Here is a 23,585-nt window from a genome sequence, read left to right as displayed (position 1 = left end):
TGCTTACAGTGTTATGAAATTATTTGGGTTTTCTATTTTTTCCTTAAGACAATTCTGTTAAATATTTTCCAGAAAAGTGCTCATTTTACCTAAGTTTAAAATTTTACAAGCAAAAAATCAAATAGATTGTTCTCTCATTTTTTTACTTTCTGCTCTGACTGTACCAACTTACTCATTGCTAAAATTGGCTCTGTTGCTCTACATATGATTATGCTCATTTTCTGCTATTTTAGTTTCTGCTCTTGTTGTTTTATTGATTTTCACTTTGTTTAGATCCTTTCAATTGTCCTTTTTCTCATTTTTTAAGCCCTCAGGAGCCAGGAGCTGACTGAGATACATGGAATTTTTCTTACACTTTGGAATCTAGTGAGCCCCTCTCGCATTGCAACACTGAAAATTTCTGTTTCTTCTCTTGCATCAGTATTTAAAGATCATGCAATGAGATGCCTCATCCAGTTTCTAACTTCTTCACGTCCCAGCACATGCATCCACTCCCCTATCCTTACCCCAACATCAGCTTTTTAGTCTTTCTCTTCCTCCCTTTTCTGAACATCTTCCCATTTCCCTCTTCTGTTTGAGTCCTTCAGAACCCCAGTAAGGCACACCTCCACCGTGAAGCCATCTTAATTTGGAAATTGGTTGAAGTATGATTCTACTCATAGCCCCACAACTAGCCTCCAAGCTCTTTAGGATCCACAGTCTCTCACACTCGAGATGCAAAATTAAGGAAGAAAGTATAGTTTCCCCAGCTTCAGCCCCACACACACTTTGTCAGAAGGCACGACACCATAATTGACGTTCCCAGCAAGACTGAATTCAATAGGAAGAGTGAATGCCACAGAAAATCAGAGAGAAAGAATAGACAGCTCAAAACTACAGACGTCCTAACCATTTAATAGTCGGATGGATGGTTGGGGAGATCAAAGAATGCTTGAATATTTGGCGGGTCAGTTTCAACTCCGATCCACTAGGGGGCGCGAAGAGACTGCTAGCGCGGGGTCCATCCGGGGATTCGCCGCTCTAGGCCCTAGCTCGTCTCTCAACTGCAGTTCCGCCAGCGCCCGACAGATGGAGGGTGGGTCCTGTCTCCGAGTCGCCGGGAACCGTCCAGCATCTTCTCACGTCGTCCAGTTTGACCTGCAGCCGACATTCCTGGCGCCCCGGGTGAGTCACTGCAGGACCTTGCTGCCCCGGAACCCCCGCAGGCCTCTAAGGTTCTCCGTCCCCCCTGCCCCCGACAGGAGGGTAAACTGAGGCCCGTGGGGTCGGGGAGTGCAGGTCAGCTCCAAGCCCAGGCCCACTCTTGGTTCTGAGGCGGTTCCCTCCGCTGCATGTGGACCTCTTTGCACTCGTGTTCTTGACAAAGGGGCCTCGGGTCACCGCACCACCGGCCAGCGCCGTTTTGGAGCGTCGGGTCCCGGGACTCGCCCGGTGGGGAGACTTGGGCCCACCGACGGCGAGAAGCGGGTCCGGGGATGCGTGGGCCCAAGGTCTCGGAGGGAGGTTCGTGCGGAGCCGGTGTGAACCGCACCCGCGCTGCGCCAGAGGCCCCCCGATCACATCCCATCACTTCCGACTCCAACGTTTCATCCCCTGAAGCCGCTTGTCGGTTGCCGGGCAAATATCTTCGTGACCATTAGCCCATTTCCCCTCGGTTAACTTCTAAGGTAAAAGTGTTCAAACTTCCACTTTAACTGAGGACGCCCCCAGGGCTCTAGAAGAGCAGAGTCTGGCTTCCTGGGCCCCTGCTTCGCACTGAAGGCCTTCCCCTCTCTTTGCCGGGCCAGGCCCTGCGCAGCCTCCTCCCCTCCTGCAGGGCCCTGACCCGCACTGCCTGCCGCGCCCCCCCCACCACCCCCACCCCGTGTCCAGGGACTGAGCTGTCCCCTGGGGCAGTGCTGGAGCTGTGGCCTTCCTGCCCTACTGCAGAGGGGGTGGTTCCTGGGCTTGAGGGTTCTGGGACCTGCCTTGCAAAGCTCTTGTGCAGGGGGATGGGGGTGGGTTTGGGGGCCAGAAAGGCCTGAGTTCGGATCCTGAGTCAGCCCCTCATTAGCCGGGGAACCTGGGGTGAGTTCCTTTATTCTCCTGAGCTTTCCTTTCCTTCAAGGGGGAAAATGGCAATCACTCCGGAAGGGCAGAGGCCTGGTCTGTGTTCTTTTTATTTGAACTCACAGTACTTGGCATGTAGTGGGTGCTCAGTTGATATTTGTGGGGTGGATGAGTAATTGAGGCTTTTTTTTTTTTTTTTAAACCAGAAGTTGGTCTCCCCTGGCTTCTTTTGATGGGGGGCGGTGGAACCTTTTCAGGAAGTGAGGCTAGTGCCTGGGGTCCTGGGCCTGGCTGGGCAGCTTTCCCCTGCCTGGGTGGAGAGCCGGCTGCTGACCCGGCTCCTCTGCCTGATTCCCCATCTGCCCTTCTCTGCCCCTGCATTCGAAAGTGATCGTGGGCTGCCGGTGCCTTGGTCATTTATAGCGCAGGGAGAGGAATTGTTGAAAGCGTTTTCCCTGTGTTTGGAGGGTTCACTCCTGTCCCTTCTGAACTCTGGAGCTGTCACACACTGTCTCCCTCCTACTGCCTTTTTAGATCTGCCTCCTGGCACCTGGTGTGAAGCTTACTAAGCGCTCCCTATGCCAGGCTCAGTGCTAGTTGCTGAGAAGCTTTTAACTCATTGTTGACCAGGGGATGTTTTCAGGAAACTAATGTCTGGTGCCAGTGATTTGTTATGGAAGTGATATTGATACATTGGTGGTCAAAAATGTTTGGGTAAAAAAAATGTATTAATAATAAGTCTCTGGTCAATAATGTGTTTTAAAAAAAAAAAAGGAAGATAAAGCAGGCTGTTTCTTAGAAGCTGGGGCTGGTTGTGGAGCCACTGGGTAATTTTCACCAGGAGCTTCCCTCTAGAAAGCCAGGTCTACCTCCCCTCTTCCCCGTTTCCAGGTCCTTAGTCCAGCTTGCGGTCTAGAGAGTGGTGAGGACACTAATCATACTTCATGGGAATCATGGGTTTTCTTGTCTTTCCTGCCTCTCTCTGCTCCGATCTCAAGGTCAGTATCTGAGTGTCATCTGCTCAGTGCCTGGCAGGTGTCTGGTGCTCAGCAGCTGTGGAATAATTGCCCAGCAGGAGAGGACAGGACAGACACATCCCAGTGAGGTGGCGTGGCCCATCATGTCACGGAGAATCAGAGAAAGACTGCTTGTGGCCAGCCAGCCCGGGGAGAGGTGGAGGTACTTCCTGTGTTTTCTTTTCTTGGAGTTGTTCTTCCTGTTGACCAGTATTTACCCACTGGAGGTTCCTTGGCGTGAGACGGAGCCCAGTCTACTAAGGGAGAGTTTCCCCGTGACCTGTGCTTATGGTGGCAGGAGCTAGAACAGTAATGCCCTTGGACAGGGCTTACATAACAGGACTCACAGAAGTAACGCAGTTGGACGGGCTTAACCAGACACCAGACCCCACCCCTGCAGGAGGCCTGGGGCGCCTCTACCTCCTCACACACACCCCCACCCCCTAACCCCCACCCCCTGCCCAGGCCAGGCATGGCCTGTCAGGTGCCACACACTCGCAAACCTGTCCTGGACCTTCTCTTTCTATTCAGGATCCAGCTTCCAGACTCTGTACAGAGTCATCTGAGTTTGCACAAAAGATGATCTGAAAAGCCGTCTCTGTGTCAGATGCAGATGAGCTGTTGTCCTATGTGGAGTAATGAACTTCTGTCCTGGGAATAAAAGGTGTGGCTCGTGGGTTGGGAACACAGCCCACATTTGTGAAGCAGCCAGTGTCTCCGAGAACCCAGGTGCTCTGCCTGGGTTCCAGGACACGTGGTGACCGGGTGGCATCCATCTGGGTTCCAGGACACGTGGTGACCGGGTGGCATCCAGGTTGCTCATCCAGGGCTTCTTGATCGTTGCAGAGGAAGCAGCACGGTGCACAGGGGTCCCTGAGAGGTGTCCCCATCCTGTCAAGAGACAGCTGGCCCAGGTGAGTCCTGTTCCTTGGAGATCTGGAGCTTTGCCCCCCACAAGGTGCATGAGGTCCCCGTGTGGTCTGGGAAGAGATAGAAGAGAGACAAGGGTGACTTGGTCCTCGCACTCAGCTTCACCCTCTCGGGGTCTTTGAGGAACCACCCAGTTCCTCTTTGTGTGCTTGGTCCTGAGAGCCTTGGGGAGCCCTTCCTCAGATTGTCACTTTGGCAGCAGAATGTGTAGAGCAGGGAAAGGATTCTGACATGTCCACCTGTACTCGTGTGTCACTTCTCTGTCTCTTCCTGACTCTGGGACCTTCTCCTGTCTCTGGTTTCATCCTCCAGAAAGCAGGACTGCAGTGAGGCTATTTGTCTCCGGCTCACGTCATCCCTGGCTGTTACAACCTAAGACCTCCGTCACTTTTCTTTCAGAGGTGTCCTCCCTTTGTCTGTCCCTTCTGGGCCATGTGGAAGGCTTTTTAGCAGGACTAGAAGCAGATACTGGGTTCTCATGCTCAACTCGGCTGACTGCTCTGAGCCTCTGCCACTGGCCTCCTTTTTCAGTAAGCCCTCTGTCCTTTGCTGCTGCTGCACTTGGAAGTGATGCTGGGCTGCCCGTGGCTTGCTTATTGGTAGTGCAGACAGAGGAAACGCAGTAGGGCTGTCTCGCACCCTCGCTCCCTAGTTCTGGGAGATTTCTACACTTCTGTGTCTCTTCTGCCCACCCCTTGGGCCTCCAGGGCCTCATGTCTGTTGGGGTGTGTTAGTGTCATTGCTGGGGTGTGTCCTTCTGGCTCCTGCTGTTGGGAAACAGGCTCCTTTGATGTGTTGCTTCAGTTGCTGTCAGTCGGCCATGGCACATTCCCATAAATCTGGCGATGACATCCTTTTCTGCCTGTCCCTGATCAATTACACATCCATCGGCATTGGCACCCTGCCACAGAGCATCCACTGTCTCCTTCTTCAGAGTTAACTATTGTTTTTTGTGTGAAGAAATAGCATGTCTTTTCAGGAAATAACAATAGCTGACACTTGGGGGATGTTTACTGTCTGGTAACTCTAGTGCTAAGCCCTTTCCTGGTGCCTTTGCCCTCCTGTGAGCAGGGGTAAGTCGAGTGCTCACCCTTTGCTTCTGGTCTGTTCCAGACGAGTCCACTGCGTGCAGAGGCGTCATGGAAGCTGTCATGTCAGGAGCATTCTAGACCGTGCTGTCCTTGAGGTAAGATCTCTGATCCATTCTCTGTAGAGTGTTGGGTCCTCCCACACAGTGGTCGTACGTGTGTCCCCGGGGGCTTTGGGTGAAGATGTAGGGGAGCTGAGAGGTGGAATGAAGGCAGCATCCACGAGTCCCCAGGTCCACTCACCACCCCAGCCCCAGGCAGCCTGGGTCACATCTGGCGCATCACTGTCTTCAGCGGCTGCTGCAGGATGGCACCTCTTGAGTCCCATTAGGGCACTGAGAGTTATGGGGTATCTGCCCTCCTCCCCGGAGTGTGGGCAGAAGCACGTGAACCTGGGCGCCAGAGATTCCGCCCCTGGGCTTGAGTCTCCTTTGACCGCCGTCTCAGTCAGCATCCTATTCAGAACCTTGTTTCCATCATTTGAAAAACCACAGCTACGTTGGAGGTGACTCTGTGGTGCCTAAGACCACGTGAGTCCTGTAACCTCCAGTTGTAGTATTTTCCCAGTGCTTCTGCCCTGTGTTGGCCTTCTCTTCCCAGAGTGCTCTCTGCCCCGTATGCACCTGCATTCAAAAGAGACCACGGGCTGTCCGTGCTCTGGTCGTTGACAATGCAGGGAGAGAAGTTGTGGAAAGCAATTTCCCGAGTTTGGAGGGTCCGCACCTGTCCCTTTCAAATGCTGGCGCTTTCCCACACCTCTGCTCCTTTCCAGCCCGAGCTTCCCCCTCAGGCGCTGGGGGCTCCTTTGTGATGGGCACTGATGTCTCAGCATGGCCTCCTGTTACCAGAGCCAGGCCATGTCCGTGTCAGGCTTCAAGATGTTAGGGGGTGTAAGGAGCCAGGCTGCATTATGCATAATGAATATGAGTGATATCGGGGGGTGTTCGGGGACTGCTGTAAGATTGTCAAGGGGAGCAGCTGTTTGGAGGAGGTGGTGGACCGGCCTTGGAAGGACTGAGACGTGATAGACCCCAGGAGGGACTTCGGGGGGAGGGGAGGAACATGAGGATGATCTGAGGCCAGGGTGAGTGTGCGCACCTGGGAGTCAGGTGTGCAGGCAGGTAATGAAGGTGTGGGGGGAGGGCTGCTGGGCCGTGGCGGTCCCCCTCTGACATACAGTGTGGGTGGACCGAGTCGGAGGAGCTCCTGAGAGCAGGCTCTCCAGCCATCTCTCTGCCAGTTCCTACATTTGCTCGGTTGCCCTCAGAAGGTGCATTTTTTAAAAGACAGTGTTCCTTTGGATTCTTCTCTGGGAGCTTTGGGATTTCCTTTTTGAGCTGAGTTTGGTGTGAAAAACGCTGCAGCGCATCCCTGACTATTTGGGGGCATTCTCACAGATGTTGGCTTGAAGAAAGGCAAGGTAACATCGGAGAGCAAACCCTTGTCGTGACCTCCTGCCCTGTTGACCTCCCCATCATGCTGGGGGTGCTGCCTTGGAGGACACCTCGGGGATGGGAACACTGGCCTCTCAGGATGGTGACCTGGGTTCCAGCTTCCCTGGAGGAGCCTCCTCATGGTGAGTTACTGCCAAGGGGCTAAGTCGGCCTCTGTTTCTGAGACAGACGTTGCAAGCTGCCAGCCTCATCTGATTTCCTCCTTTAGGTTGTTCTGGGTCTGATCACAGCCACTTGCGTAGCAGACTGAAGAGGGGTGTTGCTGCATGACCACCGCCAGACCTTCTTCTCCTGTTGCCTCAGCACAGTATGGAAGGGCTTGGCCCCATGTGACCAGGTCAGGGGCCTGGGTAAGGCCTGAGACCTTGGGACCTTGGGATTCACAGCTGGAGACCTTCAGCTGGCTCTGCCCCTGCCCCCTAGCAGGTGCCACAGGGCACAGCAGACCCAGAAGACTGGTTTCCTTCCATCTGGACCAGGTCCTCCAGTGGCCTCCATGTCCCCCTCTCTGCTCCTGGTGTAACTTTTAGAGCCAGGAGTTCCTGTTGGAGGCGTCTCTGCTGGGCATCTTGTCCTCTCACCCACTTCAATAAATCTTGAAACAGCCCTGCCGCTTGTTTCTTTTGTTTCCTTTAATCCCTGCCTCTGTGTGCACAGCTGGGTGGAGAGACCGTGGGTCACAGGGGCAGGTCTTCCAGTTTTCACTCACTGAGACTTTCTACTTCACACACTCCTGAGGCCTGACCTGAGGATGGGATGTAGAATTGCAAAATGCCATGGGTTTAACCCGTCCCAAGTGCTCTGGGGGCTCAGGTTTCGGAGAGAAGGGAGCTGTTAGAATTGTTGGCAGAGGAACGTTTGCACCAGGGCTTTGGAAGAGAGTATGAGGGTGGGCTGGACATAGAGAGAGTCAGGCACTGAAGTCCTCCCGGAGGGCAGGAGAGCCCTGGGGTGGAAGTACATGTGGTGAATTTAGGGAGACGGTTTTGAGCAGGGGTAGAAGAGGGGTACAGTAGGAATGGCTGCCTCGGGAGGACTCTGGGGGCGTGGTGGGCAAAGGCCAGGTGTTGGGCTTATATAAGGGTTCACGGGTAGTCAAAAATCCAGAGTTAGTCAAAAATCCAAATTGCGACTTCCTGGCGGTCCAGTGGTTAAGACCATGCTTGCACAGGTTCGATCCCTGGTCAGGGAGCTAGGATCCCATGTGTCATGCAGTGTAGCCAAAACAAAAAAAAAACGGACATGTTTTTGACCATTCACCTTGTTCACTTTCAAATTATAAATGATGCTCACCCCAACCCAGCCTTTTAGGTCTGCCCTCCCCTGCCTTCTGCCACCCTTGCCCACCTGACCCTCAGCCCCAGGAGAGGTCTCCCACTGTCCAGGGAAGACACCTGGGGCCCCCTCATGGCCCATGGTCTGTGTCCACCCTCATCTCACACATCACAGTCCAGAAGCACCACAGGCCCAGCCATGCTACCACATAATGTTGCTGACCACGCCGCCACTTTCCCAGCCTGTGTACACGCCTGGAAACCCCCTTTCATTTCAGATGCTTGCCTGACTCAGCTTGTGTCACTTCCTGCAGGAAGCCTTCACTGGCTAAACCACCACCCAGCCTGGATTCCCTGCCCTTCCTTTCATTCACATCAAGTGTCAGTTTTGTGCACAGTGGGCTTCTCAGTTTCAACCCCTGGGTCAGGAAGATCCCCTGGAGAAGGAAATGGCTTTCATTCACATAAAGGGTCAATTTGGGGCAGGCCTAATTCTAGGAATCAGTAAATGGAAGAAGGCAGAAGAGCAAAAAACCCCTGGCTTTATGGTGCTTCCATTTTAGAGAACAGAGATAGACCATAAAGTATTGAAATGTGTAGTGTGCTAGAAAAAGGACTGTCGTGTCGTCGTGAAGTCGCTCAATCGTGCCCGACTCTGCGACCCCACGGACTGTAGCCTACCAGGCTCCTCCCTCCATGGGATTCTCCAGGCAAGAGTACTGGAGTGGGTTGCCATTTCCTTCTCCAGGGAATCTTCCCAACCCAGGGATTGAACCCGGGTCTCCTGCATTCCAGGCAGACGCTTTACAAATTGAGCAGAGAACTAAGACAGGAAGCCTGAGGGCAAGTAGGGGGTGTGGCCTTCTGAATCTGGAGATGGGGAAGGCCTACCCTAGGAGGTGTGGTTTGAGCAGAGTGAGTGGCTTTCACCTCTGGGTGTTCATAGCAACCTGTGCACCAGCTGTCACAGCATGGACTGGGGCTGGGAGGCATCTTTCCTCTGGGATTCAGGCCCGGGGAACTGCAAGACTAAGGCTAATTAGCAACATCTGCCATGTGCTGAGGGGTGGCGGCCGAAAGTTGGGGTTAGCTAGTCGGAGCAGGCAATGCCAACCCACTCCAGTACTCTTGCCTGGAAAATCCCATGGATGGAGGAGCCTGGTAGGCTGCAGTCCATGGGGTCCCTAAGAGTCGGGCATGACTGAGCAACTTCACTTTCACTTTTCACTTTCATGCATTGGAGAAGGAAATGGCAACCCACTCCAGTATTCGTGCCTGGAGAATGAATCCCAGGGACAGAGGAGCCTAGTGGGCTGCTGTTTATGGGGTTGCACAGAGTCAGACACAACTGAAGCAACTTAGTAGCAGCAGTCAGACCAGGCTATGTGCATCTTGAGGGCAGGTTCTCCACTGTCAGCTCTGTGGCCCCTTCGCCCCACCCCCCATCCACAGCTCAGCAGACTCGGTGCTATCACTCAAGGACAGGCCTAACCTATGACCTGGTCAGAGAACTAAGATCCCATGTGCCATGCAGTGTAGCAAAAAAAAAAGGGACACGTTTTTGACCATTCACTTGTTCTCTTTCAAACTGATGCTCACCCCAACCCAGCCTCTTAGGTCTGCCCTAGGTTGAGGACCAAGAGCAGTGCTAACCAAGCCAGGCATGTTTTCCTTTTGAGCTGAGTGTGTCATGCGTGCATGCTCACTCTTTTGCAACCCTGTGGACTGTAGCCCACCAGGCTCCTCTGTCCGTGGGATTTTTCTAGGCAAGAATACTGGAGTAGGCAGCCGTTTCTTACTCCAGGGGATCTTCCCAACCCAGAGATCGAACCTGCATCTCTTGTGTCTCCTGCATTGGTGGGTAGATTCTTCACCACTGCGCCACCTGAGTGGTCAAGAACCTGAGTAATTGCTTGCAGGAACAAAACCAGGAAGAGATGGAGGATTTAAGTCCCTTTAACAGCAGAGTCTAAGACTTCCCTGGTGGTCTAGTGTTGTAAGAACCCACCTTGCAGTGCATAGGACTTGGGCTCAATCCCTGAGCTGGGAAGAGTCCACATGCTGTAGAGCAACTAGGCCCACGTGTCCCAACTATTGAGCCCACGTGTCCCAACTACTGAGCCCACGTGCCCTGGAGCCCATGCCCTGCAACAAGAGAAACCACTGCCATGAAGAGCCCTTGCACTGCAAAGTAGAAAAAGTCTGTGTGCAGCAATGAAGACCCAGCGCAGCCAAGAATAAAATAGAGCCCAGAGGTGCAGAGAGCTGAGCTCCTGTTGTAGGCAAGAGAGCCATTTCTGGAATTCTTACAGGGACAGGATGAGATTCCAATTTCTAAGCCACGTTCATGTTCCACAAGGGCCTGGCTCTGGAGTCAGAGCAGCACTCAGACTCAATAGGAGGCCTGAGGTTCAGCTTTCCCTGAATTTTAACAAGGTGTGATTGATTATGTGACCAAAATTCCCATCTTCCTTTTCTTTCTAAGAGCCCTTACATTCACCATCACTGTGCCGTTAAATGAGTCTCTGCTGATAGCAGCCTATAGTGTGTTACAAGCATAGTGGCTGACACAGGTGAGGAGCTCAATGTATATTTAATGAAGGATGAAGCCAGTGGTGGCCTGGACCATGGGTACGAGGAATAGTTCACTGAGGCCCCTCTGTTTCTGTGACTACAACTGCCATGTCACCAGGATACCTAATTCCACCCACATGAGGAAGAAACCTAAGGAAACCATTAAGAGCCTGTTGAATTTTTTTTTTTTTGGCTGTGCCCTGCACCATTCGAGATCTTAGTTCCCTGACCAGGGATCAAACCTGTGATCCCTGCAGTGGAAGCACAGTCGTAACCACTGGATCGCCAGGGAAGTCCCAAGAGCCTGTTGAACTCTGATGTTGTCCCTTAATTGTCGTGGGGCCTGGAGCACATTATTTTGCCTCCTTGAATCTGAGTTTCTGGCTCTGTCGTTTGACCGTTATAAGGACCTACCACAAATAGTAACGATGAAATAAGATGATGCGTGCTAAAGGCATAACACAGTACCTACCTAACACTGAGTGCTCTGTACACATCAGCTGTTTTTGATGAGTATGTCTAGCTTTCTGATAGTTAAAAATGAATAACAAATATAAAATGTCATTATGATAGACTCATCTGTTTATATGACACCATGAATACTTACTTCTGTGCAGATCTGCAGGCATCCCAGTGGGGCTGGTGTTAATCATCCCTACCATGGAATGAACTTTTATTAAATTCCATGTGCTGTACTAAGTGAGCCTGTGTATATAATTACTTCACTTAATCTTCACAACCACCCAGTGAGGTAGACTTAATTATCCTCCATTTTATAAATGAGGAAACCGAAGCTCAGAGAAATGAAGGGATCTGTCTCCCTTCCAATGAGCAGCCCAGCTGGTTTCCATCTCCTAGTGTATGAAATAGTGAAAAATGTTGCAGGCTGATTTCATAAATAGCACAAGCATACGAGGTTGTCAGATGCTTGTTTGTGCTGGAAAACTGGAAATTAGGATATTTTACTATTCCCTCCATCTGTTTCAAATTATTGCCTATTATCCAGTCTTCCTAAAATATTCCACATTCAAACCACCAGTCTTGAGGACTGAACTTGTGAACCTGACACATACAGAGACGACGGGCATGTTTCAGCCAACGCCAAAATACCGTGTGCATCTCATCAGGGTTGTGTCCGAAGCAGGATTCGTCCTGGGTCTTCCAAGCTTGAGGAAACCTTTGCAGGGTATGATTGAAGTGACCCAAGAACCAGGATTAGGGTCAGGAAGAGCCATGAGGGCCTTCCCTGGTGATCCAGTGGTTAAGAACCCACCTTACAATACAGGAGAAGCAGGCTCTATCCCTGGTCCAGGGACTAAGATCCCACATACCTCGGAGCAACTAAGCTCTGAGTGCTGCAACCACTGAGGCTGTACATTCTGGATGACTAGAGTCCCTGCACCACCATGCAGATCCCACATGATGCAATTAAAATCCTGCATGCTGCAACTAAGACCCGGTGCAGCCAAATAAATAAACAGTTTTTAAAAATACAACTAAAGTAAAGGTTATTTTTAAAAAAATAAAGAAGAGCCATGATCCTATCAGCAAGAAGCAGAGACATGACTTTGCCAACAAAGGTCTGTCTAGTCAAAGCTATGGTTTTTCCAGTAGTCATGTATGGATGTGAGAGTTGGACTATAAAGAAAGCTTAGCGACGCAGAACAGATGCTTTTGAACTGTGGTGTTGGAGAAGACTCTTGAGAGTCCCTTGGACTGCAAGGAGATCCAACCAGTCCATCCTAAAGGAAATCAGTCCTGAATATTCACTGGAGGGACTGATGCTGAAGCTGAAACTCCAATACTTTGATCAGCTGATACAAAGAACTGACTCAATTTGGAAAGACCCTGATGCTGGGAAAGATTGAAGGCGGGAGGAGAAGGGGACGACAGAGGATGAGATGGTTGGATAGCATCACTGACTCAATGGACATGAGTTTGAGTAAACTCCGGGAGTTGGTGATGGACAGGGAGGCCTGGCATGCTGCAGGCGTGGGGTTGCAAAGAGTCGGACACAACTGAGCGACTGAACTGAATTAAACTGACCAGAGGCCCTTGTGAAGCCACTGGTGGGAGTTATACATAGTAGAATCAAGCTGGGAGAATGGAGAGCTAGGAGAATGAAGCTTCATTTGTCCCTGTAAGAAAGCTGAGAATCAGAATACAAGGATCAATAAGAAAGTTTCTGCCCTCAAGGCTTCCCTGGTGGTTCCGTGGTAAAGAATCCATCTGCCAATGCAGGAGACACGGGTTCCATCCCTAATCTAGGAAGGCTCTACATGCCATGGAGCAACTAAGCCTGAGTGCCTCAACTGTTCAGCCTGTGCTCTAGAGCCCAAGAGCTGTAACTGCTGAAGCGCACGAGTGCCCTGGAGCCTGTGCTCTGCAAAAAGAGACGCTATTGCAATGAGAAGCCCACATACCACAACTAGAGAGTAGCCCACAAAGCAACAAAGACTCAGTACACCCAAAAATAAACAAAATTATATATATATATATAAAAAGTGTCTGCCCTCCCAGGGATCATATACAGCTTTAAATTCTATTTCTAGGTATTTATGCAACAGTCACTGTGTGCGGGTCTGGCTCTAAGATGTGCACAGAAACCTTGAACAAAGCTGAGGAGGGGCTTCATGGAGTGTACGGTCTAGAACATCACTGCCAAGAGAAACCCACACATGTAATTGACAATTTTCCAAAAAATAAAATAAAAATTTCCTAGGCACTGCATTAAAGAAATAAAAAGCAGATGAAATAATTTTAGTGATAGATTTTATTTCATCCACTACATCAAAAAATACTGTCATTCCAACAATATAGTCAAGGTTAAAAAATGATTGAGATGTTTTCTATTTTTTCCCAAACTCAGTCTTGGAAATCTGGTGTGCATGTTACGCTTATAGCACCTCTGGATTATGCTTATAGCACATGTGGCTGGTGACTGCAGCACAGATCTAGATGATGAGCGGCACATGCCTCCTTTACTGGAAGACTGCTGCATCTTGTAGGGGCTTAAAAGAAGCTGCTCCAGCCTGGGTTCGCCATCCTCTGGTATCCCTCTTCCTTATCTAGTCAGAGTGGGGCCAGGTATATATCAGGTGTGCCTGATCGAATCCCTGAGGCATGTTCCTGAACTTTCCTGAGGCAGGATGCCAGGTTCTGTAGTGCTAGCCCAGTGTAAGCCCTGCCTCCTAGAGTTAATCTCAGTGTGCCCAGAATGCGTCATTCAGTCAGTTACCACTTGTTAATTGAGCACCTACTAACTGCCAGCCTCTGTGCTAAGTAAGCACTGGGAACACACACCAGTGAACATAGATAGCTGACAGCTCACAGTCCCACCATGATAAACAAGTAACCCACAAATGAAGAAACCATTAAAAACTAAGACGGACTTTCCTGGTTGTCCAGTGGCTAAGACTCCAAGCTCCCAATATAGGGGCCCAGGTTCAACCCCTGGTCCAGGGAACTAGACCCCACACTGCCACAACTAAAGATCCTGCATGCCACAACTAAGACCTGGCACAGCCAAATAAATAATTAAAAAAAAAAAGATCACTAACTTGGGAAACAATGAAAAAAAAGAACAAACTGTAAGAAATGCTATGGAGGGCAAATGACAGGTGCTGTGAGTCTAAACAGGGATACCTGATCTCTCAGGGGTCAGAGAAGTTCTCTTGGAGGAAGTAGAATTAACTGGGCAGAGGAGTGGTCTACGTGCAAAAGCAGTGTCAGGGATGCTGGGAGGTGCTCTAACATGGCCAGTGTGGAGGGTGAGCACCACAGAGGTTTAGTGCAGCAGCCCAGAGTGGATGGGAGAGCCCTGGCTTCAGAGTCACACAGACCTGGTGCAACTCAGCCAGAAACTTGGGTGACAAGTTTCAACCCGTCTGGGCCCCAGTTACCTCCTTTAGAAGGACATGCATGCTTGCTCAGTCGCTTCAGCTGTGTCCAACTCCCTGCGACCCCATGGACGGTAGCCCACCAGGCTCCTCTGTCCATGGGATTTTCTTGGCAAGAATACTGGCATGGGTTGCCAGGCCCTCCTCCAGGGGATCTTTCTGACCTAAGGATCAAACCCATGTCTCTTGGGTATCCTGAATTGCAGGCGATTCTTTACTGCTGAACCACAGGGGGAAGCCCTTAGGGGGATGTGGTGAAGATTAAACAGAGTGATGTATGAAAACTCTTGGTATACCAGCTGCCCTGCCTCATTAAATTATTGACCCTTGTTATTATTTATTGAAGGGTCTTCTGCACTATATCAAGAAGATGGCCAAGTTTTGTGTTTGTTTCCTTGTCTTGGGGACTTTGACAGGAAGACGTCCTGGAGAAGGAAATAGCAACCCACTCCAGTATTCTTGCCTGGAAAATTCCCTGGACAGAAGAGCCTGGCAGGATATAGCCCATGGAGTTGCAAAGAGTCAGACATGACTGACCATGTACACATGCATCGCAATGGGGACTTTGGAGTTGAAGGTTCTAAATTAGAAGTGTTTGGAGAAGTAGAGGCAGAGCTCCCCCCTTTAATTTTTTCCTGACTTTATTTTTACTAGAAAATTTGAATGATATGATTAATAGGCTTGACTTTTTAAAATGAACATTTTATTGGGTTGACCAAAAAGTTCATTCAGGTTTTTTCATAAAAAATTATGGGAAATTTTTTCCCATAATTTTCCCATAATTTCCCATTATGGGAAAACCTGAGTGAACTTCTTGGTCAACCCAATGTTTTTGAGTAGTTTTAGATTTGCAGAGAAGTTTAAAACCTAGTACAGGGAGTTTCCACGTATCCTTTACTGAGGTGTTCCTAATAAGCACATTTGTCAAAATTAAGAACTTAATATTGGTATTAAATACCATTAACTGAACTCCAAGCTCAACTTGGTTATCCCCAGTTTTCCCACTCATATCCACTTTCTGTTGTTGTTGTTGTTCAGTCACTCGGTCATGTCCAACTCTTCGCAAGCCCATGGACTGCAGCACACCAGGCGTCCCTGTCCTTTCACCATCTCCTGGAGCTTGCTCAAACTCATGTTCATTGAATCAGTGATGCCGTCCAACCATCTCATCCTCTGTCGTCCCCCTCTCCTCCTGCCCTCAATCTTTCCCAGGATGAGGGTCTTTTCCACTAAGTTGCCTCTTCGCATCAGGTGGCCAAAGTACTAGGATCCAATCCAGAATACCATATTATATTTAGTCATTATTTTTTCTTTATTTTCCTTAACCTCTAATCTGAAAGAGTTTCTGTCTTTCCTTATTTTTCATGGCCTTGACTTTTTGAAGAGTGTTAGTAAAAGTATTTTGTAAGAATGTCTCTCAGTTTGGATTTTTCTGGTGTTTCCTCATTAGACTGGAGTTATGGGTTTTGGGAAAGAGTATCACAGAAGTGAAATGCCACTCTCATCATGTCATATCAGAGAGTACATGACATCAACATGCTTTATCACCTTGATAACTTGGTTAAAGTGGTTGCTGCCAGACATCCCCACTATATTTCCCTATCCATACTCTAGTCTTTGGAATATAGGCTTAATTTTGATAGATATTTTAGAAAACATATTTAGAAATCTATGCTCAACAATGAGAGTTTATCTCTTTCTCAAGCACATTTGGAATATTTACAACTATTGACCACCTTATCTGCTGCAAAGCAAGTCTCAGATACCAATGCATCAGAAGCACACAGATTACAATATGTGACTACAACATAAAGACACAAAAGCAAAACTTCAGGGCTTCCCTGGTGGCTGAGTGGTAAGGAGTTGTAAGGCTTACCAATGCAGGAGACATGGATTCCATCCCTGGTCTGGGAAGATTCCACATGTCGTGGAATGGCTGAGCCCATGCACTACACAACTACTGAGCCTATGCTCTAGAGCCCAGGAACCGCAACTACTGAGCCCACGCATCCTAGAACCTGTGCTCCATAACAAGAGAAACCACCACAGTGAGAAGCCCGAGCACCGCAGCTAGAGAAAAGGCCATGCAGCCACAAAAACCCAGCACAGCCAAAACAAATAAATAAGTAAAATTAAAGAACAATACCTTAAAAAAAAAAACACACAAAACTTTAGACAATGCTTAGACTTGAACCATAATGAAAATACTATATACAAAACTTGTGGAATGCAGCTAAATCAGTACGTAAGGAGAAGTTTATAACTGCAAATGACTTCATTGAGAACTTCTCTCCAGTAAAGGGAACACGTGACTCAGCACACAGGAGACTTACCTGCACTGTGGACAGGAGTGTGGACAGGAGTTCAGAGGGTTTCTCCCCAGTGTTCTGGTCTTGGGCACTCCACCAGGACTTTAGCCTGGAGAACCACAACAGAATCAGAACCACAGTAAAACACTGAGATTGGATAGCCTACCACGTCCGAAAAGTGGAGGTACAGAACAGATTCTTTTCAATTTTACAGAGAAAAGGGATGAGATGTGTTGCCTATCGTAGCTTTGTGAAGTAAGCTGGCCTTGTGGTTTCTGTCAGAGGTGTTAAGGGAAACCAGGGTTTATGTTATACTTGATTTAGATCCGCTAAAGACATTGCTTTGTTGGGAGCAAGCAATTTATCATTTAAAAGAAGCTGTCCTTTCCAAATCCAAGACAGACAACTTCCCAGTAGTGAAAAAAGTCACACAAGAATACAGGTTTAACCTCTTTTTAAAATAAAAATTTCTGAGTAATGAAGTTTGCTCTGATGTCACAGGTGTTGCCAGTAAGTGCTACCTTTTTTCAGAATGTGCCGCCTCCTTATAAACATCAGACCACTTCTAATAGACCCTCTGCGAACTCTGCTCTCACAGGTTTAGCTGTGTTCTACTTGAGGCAAGTCAAGACTGGGAAATACAAAGCTTCATGGAGACATCAGTGGGAAGAGTGCATTGGCATTGCAGAGCAACATCTCAGAAGTCTGCAGAGGAGACAGGCAAGGCTGCTTTTGCCAAAGGGAGTGAGGTGACCATGTCGGGGGCCAGCTGGGCAAGAGACTGCAGAACACACAGAGTTAAGGCCATCTACTGCCCTTCTCTTCACTGCTCTGGCTGCAGTAGGTCAGAGAGGCAGTGTGGTCTCAACAGAGCTGTGCAAGCCAATGCCTGGGCCCAGGCTTGCAGCTCAAGCATCTGCGGGGACTGCTGGTAGCTCAGAATCTGAAACCCAGCCTGGTTTCAAAGGGAGTGAGAATCATCAAAATCAGCATGTTAAAACCATTTTGGCAGCCCAATCTTTCACAAATTCATGAAAAAATTACTGCACCAGATACCAAGAGTGGGGTCCTTGCCAGGCTGCCCACTTGGAACCACAGCTGGCTATAAGGCTCATGACATGAGTCCCGGAGTATCTCAGGGCATCTGGTCAACCCACACATATGTGAGGGAATGGTGGGGGGTAAGACAGAGGGTCGAAGAGTTCTTCAAAGAGAAGAAATGGAGAATGAGACCCACACGGGATGGATGTGGTCTGGGACTGCTTAGTCCTGCTTGGATGACACTTTTGGCTCTGGTCAGTCCCAACTACTGGAGGGAGCCTTAGAAAATTTCAAGTTAGAAATTTCTAGCTAACAGGCCCCTCATGGGGACTGGTCTAATTGGGGCACCTGACCAAGATGGTGTTATTGGCCTAAGAAAGGTACTTAGAAAATTTTGAGGAATACCATTCCAAAATGAAGTACTGCTTGAAGCACAGGATCTGGGGCAGGGTACCTCTTGCTGTGCTAAATCGCTTCAGTCATGTCCAACTCTTTGTGACCCTATAAACTATAGACCTCCAGACTCCTCTGTCCATGGGGATTCTCCAGGCAAAAATACTGGAGTGGGTTGCCATGCCCTCCTCCAGGGAATCTTCCCAACCCAGGGATTGAACCCGTGTCTCCCATGGCTCTTGCATTGCAGGCAGATTCTTTACCGCTGAGCCACCAGGGAAGCCTGGGGACTTCTTACCCAGGTCTAATAATGGTTACTACCACTACCAATGGATATTATTCATTAAGACTTTAACAGTCCAGCAAGAAAGTGGGTTCAGTGCTGAGCCAATGAATTTTCCACCCACTCACCTATCCATCCAATAAATGGTCACTGACCACCAACGCTGTGTCAGTATTATATTAGGTTCAGGAGAAATAGAAGTGGGTCTTCTCAACCATTATCTACACCAAGCAAGTTCTGCTCAACTAAAAAAAGAAAAAAAGAAAAAATTGGCTACAGACAACATACTTCTCATACATCTGTTCAGTTAACAACTTTTCTCAATTATGGCTCTTGAAAACTGTCCCAGTTACTATGATTCCATACAATTTACCCTAAAACTTAGTGGTTTAAGACAATGACAATATTTATTTTGCTCATGAATCTGCTGTTTGGGCTGAGGTTATCGTCTTTGTTCTGCTTGGTTTTAGGTGGGCTGGCTTGAAGCCTGGGGACTGGAATCATCTGAAGTCTTCCTCATTCATGTCTGGCCATTGATCTTGTCAGCTGAAACATTCTCAAGTTGTCAGCTGAAACATCTCCATATGCTCTCTTCCTGTGGTCTGAGCTTCCTCCCAATATGGTGACTGGGTTCTGGGGGTGAGCATTGCAAAAGAGGGTAAGCCAGGTGGAAGCTGTATCCTCTTTATGACCTAGCCCCAGAAGTCACAAAGCATTGCTGCTGCTGCTGCTGCTAAGTCGCTTCAGTCGTGTCCGACTCTGTGCGACCCCACAGACGGCAGCCCATCAGGCTCCTCTGTCCCTGGGATTCTCCAGGCAAGAACACTGGAGTGGGTTGCCATTTCCTTCTCCAATGCATGAAAGTGATAGTGAAGTCGCTCAGTCATGCCCGACTCTTAGCGACCCCATGGACTGCAGCCTAGCAGGCTCCTCCGTCCATGGGATTTTCCAGGCAAGAACACTGGAGTGGGTTGCCATTGCCTTCTTCGAACAAAGCATTACTTCTGCCCTATTGGCCAGAACAGTCACAGCTGCCAACCAGACTCAAGGGGAGGGAGTATGGATCCCATCTCTCAGTGGGAAGATGTTGGTTACATTGTAAGAAGTACTGGGGGATAGACAATGTATATTGGTGTCATCAATTTAGGAAAAAAGTCTGCCAGGAAAGTTGATGTTACTGTTCCATTTCAGTTTCAGACAATAATTCCCCACTTTATTCTACTTTTATAGTTAGAATTTACAACGGAGAACCAATCTATTTTGGAGAATCCAAATTTTTTCCTATATAGCATTTCACGTCTCTTCAGTCTATTGTGTATGCATACTTTTCCCCATTTCAAAGTGTTCTGATATTTAGTCTTCATTTTCCCTCAAGGTGCTTTGTGTGTGTTATAATTTTATTTTTATGTTGGTTTAAGAGAAACCCTCAAAGTTTTTTTTAGAAACTGATAATGAAAAGGTGCAGAAATATCATCTTTAAAGAATGACTCATGTGCATCTTTCCTCCACCTCCCCTGCCCCCACCTAATACTAAATCGTATCTTCTTGGTCAGTGTATTAGTCCTTATACCTTACATTTTATGTAAAAGTCATATTAGTCCCTATACCTTACATTTTATGTAGAAATCATATTCTTAAGATTATTTATTGCTTATGATTTTTGTTTGCATTGTTTCATTGCTATATTTTTTGTTTAAAATATTTAGGTGTCTCGAGTTGGAATTAAACATATTTTTTCCCATCAAAATTAATGGAAATATAATGTTTTTCATTTATCAGCTTTTCACTTAAAGGCAGAATTTTCAGGAATGAATTAAAGTCACCAGGTAGGAGACAGATTATTTTTCATCATCTCCCTAAAAGCTCTGACAGGTTCCCAGTCGTCTGTGTCTGTCATTTTCCCAGTTTCTATCATCCGTCGCTCTTCTAATTTGTCACCTCCATTATTAGCCCCTTACCTGTCTGTTATATTACAGGACTTCCGTATTTCTTATGTTAGGAATGAGTCTGATTGAAAGTAAGAGATAACTAAAAAAAATTGTGATCTAAAGAAGAATCTCCCCCTGCCCCCCATTGACTCCCCCATAAAACAGGAAGGCAGTCCAGGGTTTGTGCAGCTGCTTGAGTATGTCCTAAACCAGTCTTCTTTTGTTCTTCTGTTTCACATTCCCTAGCACAATCCTCCTCGTGGTGCCAAGATGACTGCAGTACCTCCAGGTGTTGTGCCTCAGTTTCAAGCATGAATTAGGGGAAGGGTGAAGCTCACAAACTTCTCCCAAGAGTTCCTTTTTATTCTGAAAAGGAAGTTCTTCCTTGAGACTTCTACCTATATCTTATTGGCCAGAACTTTGTCTTACTGCCACTCCCAACTGCAAAGGAAGTTGGGAAGTGTGTGCTTTGCTTTCCAGCCTCTGTAGTTTAGAAAAGCAAGTTTAAGTGGTTGGAATAAATATTGAGAGCCTCTCATCATATTTGCCACACGGTGTTTAATTGAAATGTATAGCTATGATCCACAAAGTGACCTAGATTTAGCTCTCCTCTAGCTACTTTCATGTGTGTACAAAATCTTAAACACTCTTCTCTTTTCTTTCCATGAGGATACCAATTCCTTTGTCACTCTTTGCTCCATGGTCTCTTCTGAAGGTAAGGAGGAGGAGTCAACATCTTCTATGCTCCATTCTGCTCTTTGCAGATAGTGACTGCAGCGCTATTACCCTGATCCCTTCCTCTCTGAATATCAAGGACAATCTCAAGGCCAGGTTCTCCCTCCTCTTCTCTCTCAGCCCAAGTTTCCTCTTCTACACCCCCAAGGCACTTGAGCTGTATCTCTCTAATGGCATTTATCATTTTCTTCACTGAAGCTGAAACCAAACGATTGGAAGTGGTACTGTTTACGAAACGTGTGGTGCATTGTAGGTGCTCAAACTGGTATCTCTTGCTATTACTACTACAGTTAATAACGTTTTATTGCCTTTATCAGACTCAGATCCTTAATGACAGGCTCTGAAGTTGATGTCTGATTCATCTTGGTAACTCACATCTGGCCTGGAATTGTGCATTGCTCATAATGCTATAAGGGGGCGGAGGGTAAAGGCGACATTTCAAAAGAAGGGTGCTGTAATGGTGGGACGTGAGAAATTCCTGGAACCTGAGTAGGAGCTAGAAACTTGCAGAGAAGACCTTACTTCGTTCGCATCAAAAACAGGCAGAGTTCCGACTGAGTCGTACGGACGCAGGTGGACCGCCTCCACGCCTGTATTGCGATGAGATACGAGTATCCGTCACTCCACTCCTGCTCTTCTTGATCCGGAAAAGAAGGAGGGACTATGTCCCGCGCGCGGCGATCTGGGATAGCTGCGCACGCGCAGCTTCCGGCTCCGTGTCTTGGGAATTATTTGACGCCGCCGTCTGGGACCTGCACAAGTCTCTGATCAGGCGCGCTGCGCACGCGCGGTGGCCCAGTCGGCTCGGGGAGTTATTTGACGCTGCCGCCCCTGGCAGTCGGAAGTTGCCTGAGCAGATCCCAGCCGGCCGGCCCGACTGGCCTTCGTCGTCCCCGGGCGCCGTGGGAGAGTCGCTGACTGGTGGACAGAACGCCCGCCTGAGGACAGCCGGCCAGGGCAGCGAAAGCGCCGGTCCTATGGCGCGGGTGGCGTGAGGCGGAAGGCCGAGTGCGGCCGGCGGCGGCGCCCACCCCAGCGATGCGGGCCCCGCCCGTCGCCTCAGGTAACCGGGCGGGCCTCCAGGTCTCGGCCAGACCCTCCCCTCTTCTCCCCTCAGGCTGGTCCAAGGATGGCTAAGCCTTGTTTCTCGGCCCCGGAGGCTCTGAGGGCCCGGCCTTCGGAAGCGCATCTCATTTTGCGGGCGGGGGGGACCCACGGGGTCCGGGGGAGCTTGGCCCTGGAGTCGGTGGCCTCTGTCGGATCTGCTCAAACCCTGGGTGGTCCTTGAGAGCTGCCCTGGCCGGGAGAAGCTCTTTCCTGGCAGCCTGGGGGAGGGGGCGGGTCTGGAGCGGAGCTAGACAACTCCGGCGAAGAATCTGGTCCAGCAGCAAGGTTGGTCGAGTGGCTGCCGCCCTGTGGGAACGATGCTGCCCATTGCACGGTGACTCTCGAGGAGGAAGAGTTAATAATGAAGATGAACATCTAGCCCTTGTTTAGCGCTTACTATACGCCGGGCGTTGTGCCAGGCCATTACGTTCACCCCATCCAACTTCACAACAACCCGGTAAGGGAGGATTATTATCCCCATCTTCCTGATGAGGCAACTGAGGCCCTTAATGGTTAGGTGACGTCTATGCCCAAGGTCACAGAGCTGGTAAATTTGACTCCAGATGCAAGTTCTTAACTATTAGGTCAGTGGCTCTCCAACTTCGCTGTACGTAAAAATGACCTGGAACATCTTTTAAAGATTTCTGATGCACGGGTAACAGAGCCAGGCCAATTAAATCAGGGTGTCTGGGAGTGGAGCTGGCGGGCGGGGGGCGGGGACGACGCCAGACAGTATTTCTTAAAGATCTCCGCCATGAATTCAGTGTGCAGCAAAGTTTGGGAACTGCTAGATAATTTTGCATCTCAAGAAAACGTTTCAGTGTTTCTCCAGTGTAAGTGTGTAGGAGAACCTTATGGGACTTTTTTTTTTTAAACTCTGGTTCCACCCGCAGATAATCTTTTCATTAGGCTCACTGCACCTTGTGAAAGCTTACTGGGGGTGGGAAGTAACTTGCTGTGCAGGATTTCCGAGTCAGCTGGACCTTGTAAAGTGTGTGCATCTCATGCGAAACTGTTACCTTGCAATTTTCCTAGATACACAGTACTCACGGATATAGTGTCTCTGATCTCAGGGTCTTGTTTACATATGTTGTTCTTTGCCTAGACTGTCCTCTTGGGCTTCTCCCTGCGCCACCCAAACACACACACTTCTGCTCTTTCTTACACACGTGCACGGAGCCTTTTCTTCCTATCTTTGGCTGCATAACTCCCAGAGTTTTTAACCTTCAGGATCCCTCTCTGTGACTCTTCCCTCCCAGCCCCTCACTCCCAACAACCTTGGGTCTTTCCTATCTGCTCCTTAGCATGATCCTAATGAAATTTACCAATGATCTTTCTGTGCCATATTTCTCTTTCTTCTGCTAAGATTGTGAGCGACTTGAACCATCTTTTCTCATCTCTGTACTCCGCCCAGTGCTTTGACATACAGACTCAACAAAGGTTTTACTGAATGGAATGTTTGAGTCCCTTTTATGCCACATATTGCATGCGGCAAACAGATCCTT

General features: G+C 48.8%; 2 protein-coding genes, 1 long non-coding RNA gene and 2 other non-coding genes across 20 annotated transcripts in view; 4 read left to right on the top strand and 1 right to left on the bottom strand.

Moving 5' to 3' along the window:
- Positions 1 to 736: 736 nt before the first annotated feature.
- LOC113903034 lies at positions 737 to 7,144 on the top strand. Of its 10 annotated transcripts, none has more exons than XR_003513990.1 (7): positions 918 to 1,164; positions 3,048 to 3,228; positions 3,597 to 3,729; positions 3,815 to 3,979; positions 5,109 to 5,181; positions 6,481 to 6,659; positions 6,746 to 7,144. XR_003513990.1 is itself a non-coding variant. In XM_027558560.1 (5 exons), the coding sequence occupies exons 1-4, from the start codon at positions 904 to 906 to the stop codon at positions 6,490 to 6,492; spliced, it is 414 nt and encodes a 137-aa protein (XP_027414361.1). In that variant the 5' UTR covers positions 737 to 903; the 3' UTR covers positions 6,493 to 6,659; positions 6,746 to 7,144. The 10 variants fall into 10 exon arrangements, 1 of the variants encoding a protein (XP_027414361.1); XR_003513991.1 differs by having other exon boundaries at positions 926 to 1,164; positions 3,912 to 3,979; XR_003513988.1 differs by having other exon boundaries at positions 926 to 1,164; positions 3,853 to 3,979.
- On the top strand, positions 2,423 to 2,557 carry LOC113903789. The gene has a single exon (XR_003514322.1). It is a non-coding gene; the product is annotated as a small nucleolar RNA SNORA71 (small nucleolar RNA).
- On the top strand, positions 5,705 to 5,838 carry LOC113903788. Its single transcript, XR_003514321.1, has one exon. It is a non-coding gene; the product is annotated as a small nucleolar RNA SNORA71 (small nucleolar RNA).
- Positions 7,145 to 15,508: 8,364 nt separating the features above from the next.
- LOC113903036 lies at positions 15,509 to 21,700 on the bottom strand. The gene is made up of 4 exons (XR_003513997.1): positions 21,496 to 21,700; positions 18,439 to 18,555; positions 16,618 to 16,702; positions 15,509 to 15,547 (listed from the first exon to the last, which is right to left on the bottom strand). It is a non-coding gene; the product is annotated as an uncharacterized LOC113903036 (long non-coding RNA).
- Positions 21,701 to 21,818: 118 nt separating this feature from the next.
- The window catches only part of RALGAPB (Ral GTPase activating protein non-catalytic beta subunit), a 93,401-nt gene continuing 91,634 nt past the window's right edge, over positions 21,819 to 23,585 (top strand). For 2 of the 7 annotated variants that reach the window (XM_027558554.1, XM_027558552.1), the window contains exon 1: positions 21,843 to 22,036. The gene's annotated coding sequence lies outside the window, so the exon portion shown is untranslated. Of the gene's footprint in view, positions 22,037 to 23,585 lie in introns of all 7 variants that reach the window. The other 5 variants (XM_027558555.1, XM_027558553.1, XM_027558558.1 and 2 more) reach the window with 3 other exon arrangements.

The sequence above is a fragment of the Bos indicus x Bos taurus genome, chromosome 13 (assembly GCF_003369695.1).
Source record: "Bos indicus x Bos taurus breed Angus x Brahman F1 hybrid chromosome 13, Bos_hybrid_MaternalHap_v2.0, whole genome shotgun sequence".
NCBI classification, from domain to species: Eukaryota; Metazoa; Chordata; class Mammalia; order Artiodactyla; family Bovidae; genus Bos; species Bos indicus x Bos taurus.
This window is presented reverse-complemented; position numbering and strand designations above follow the sequence as displayed.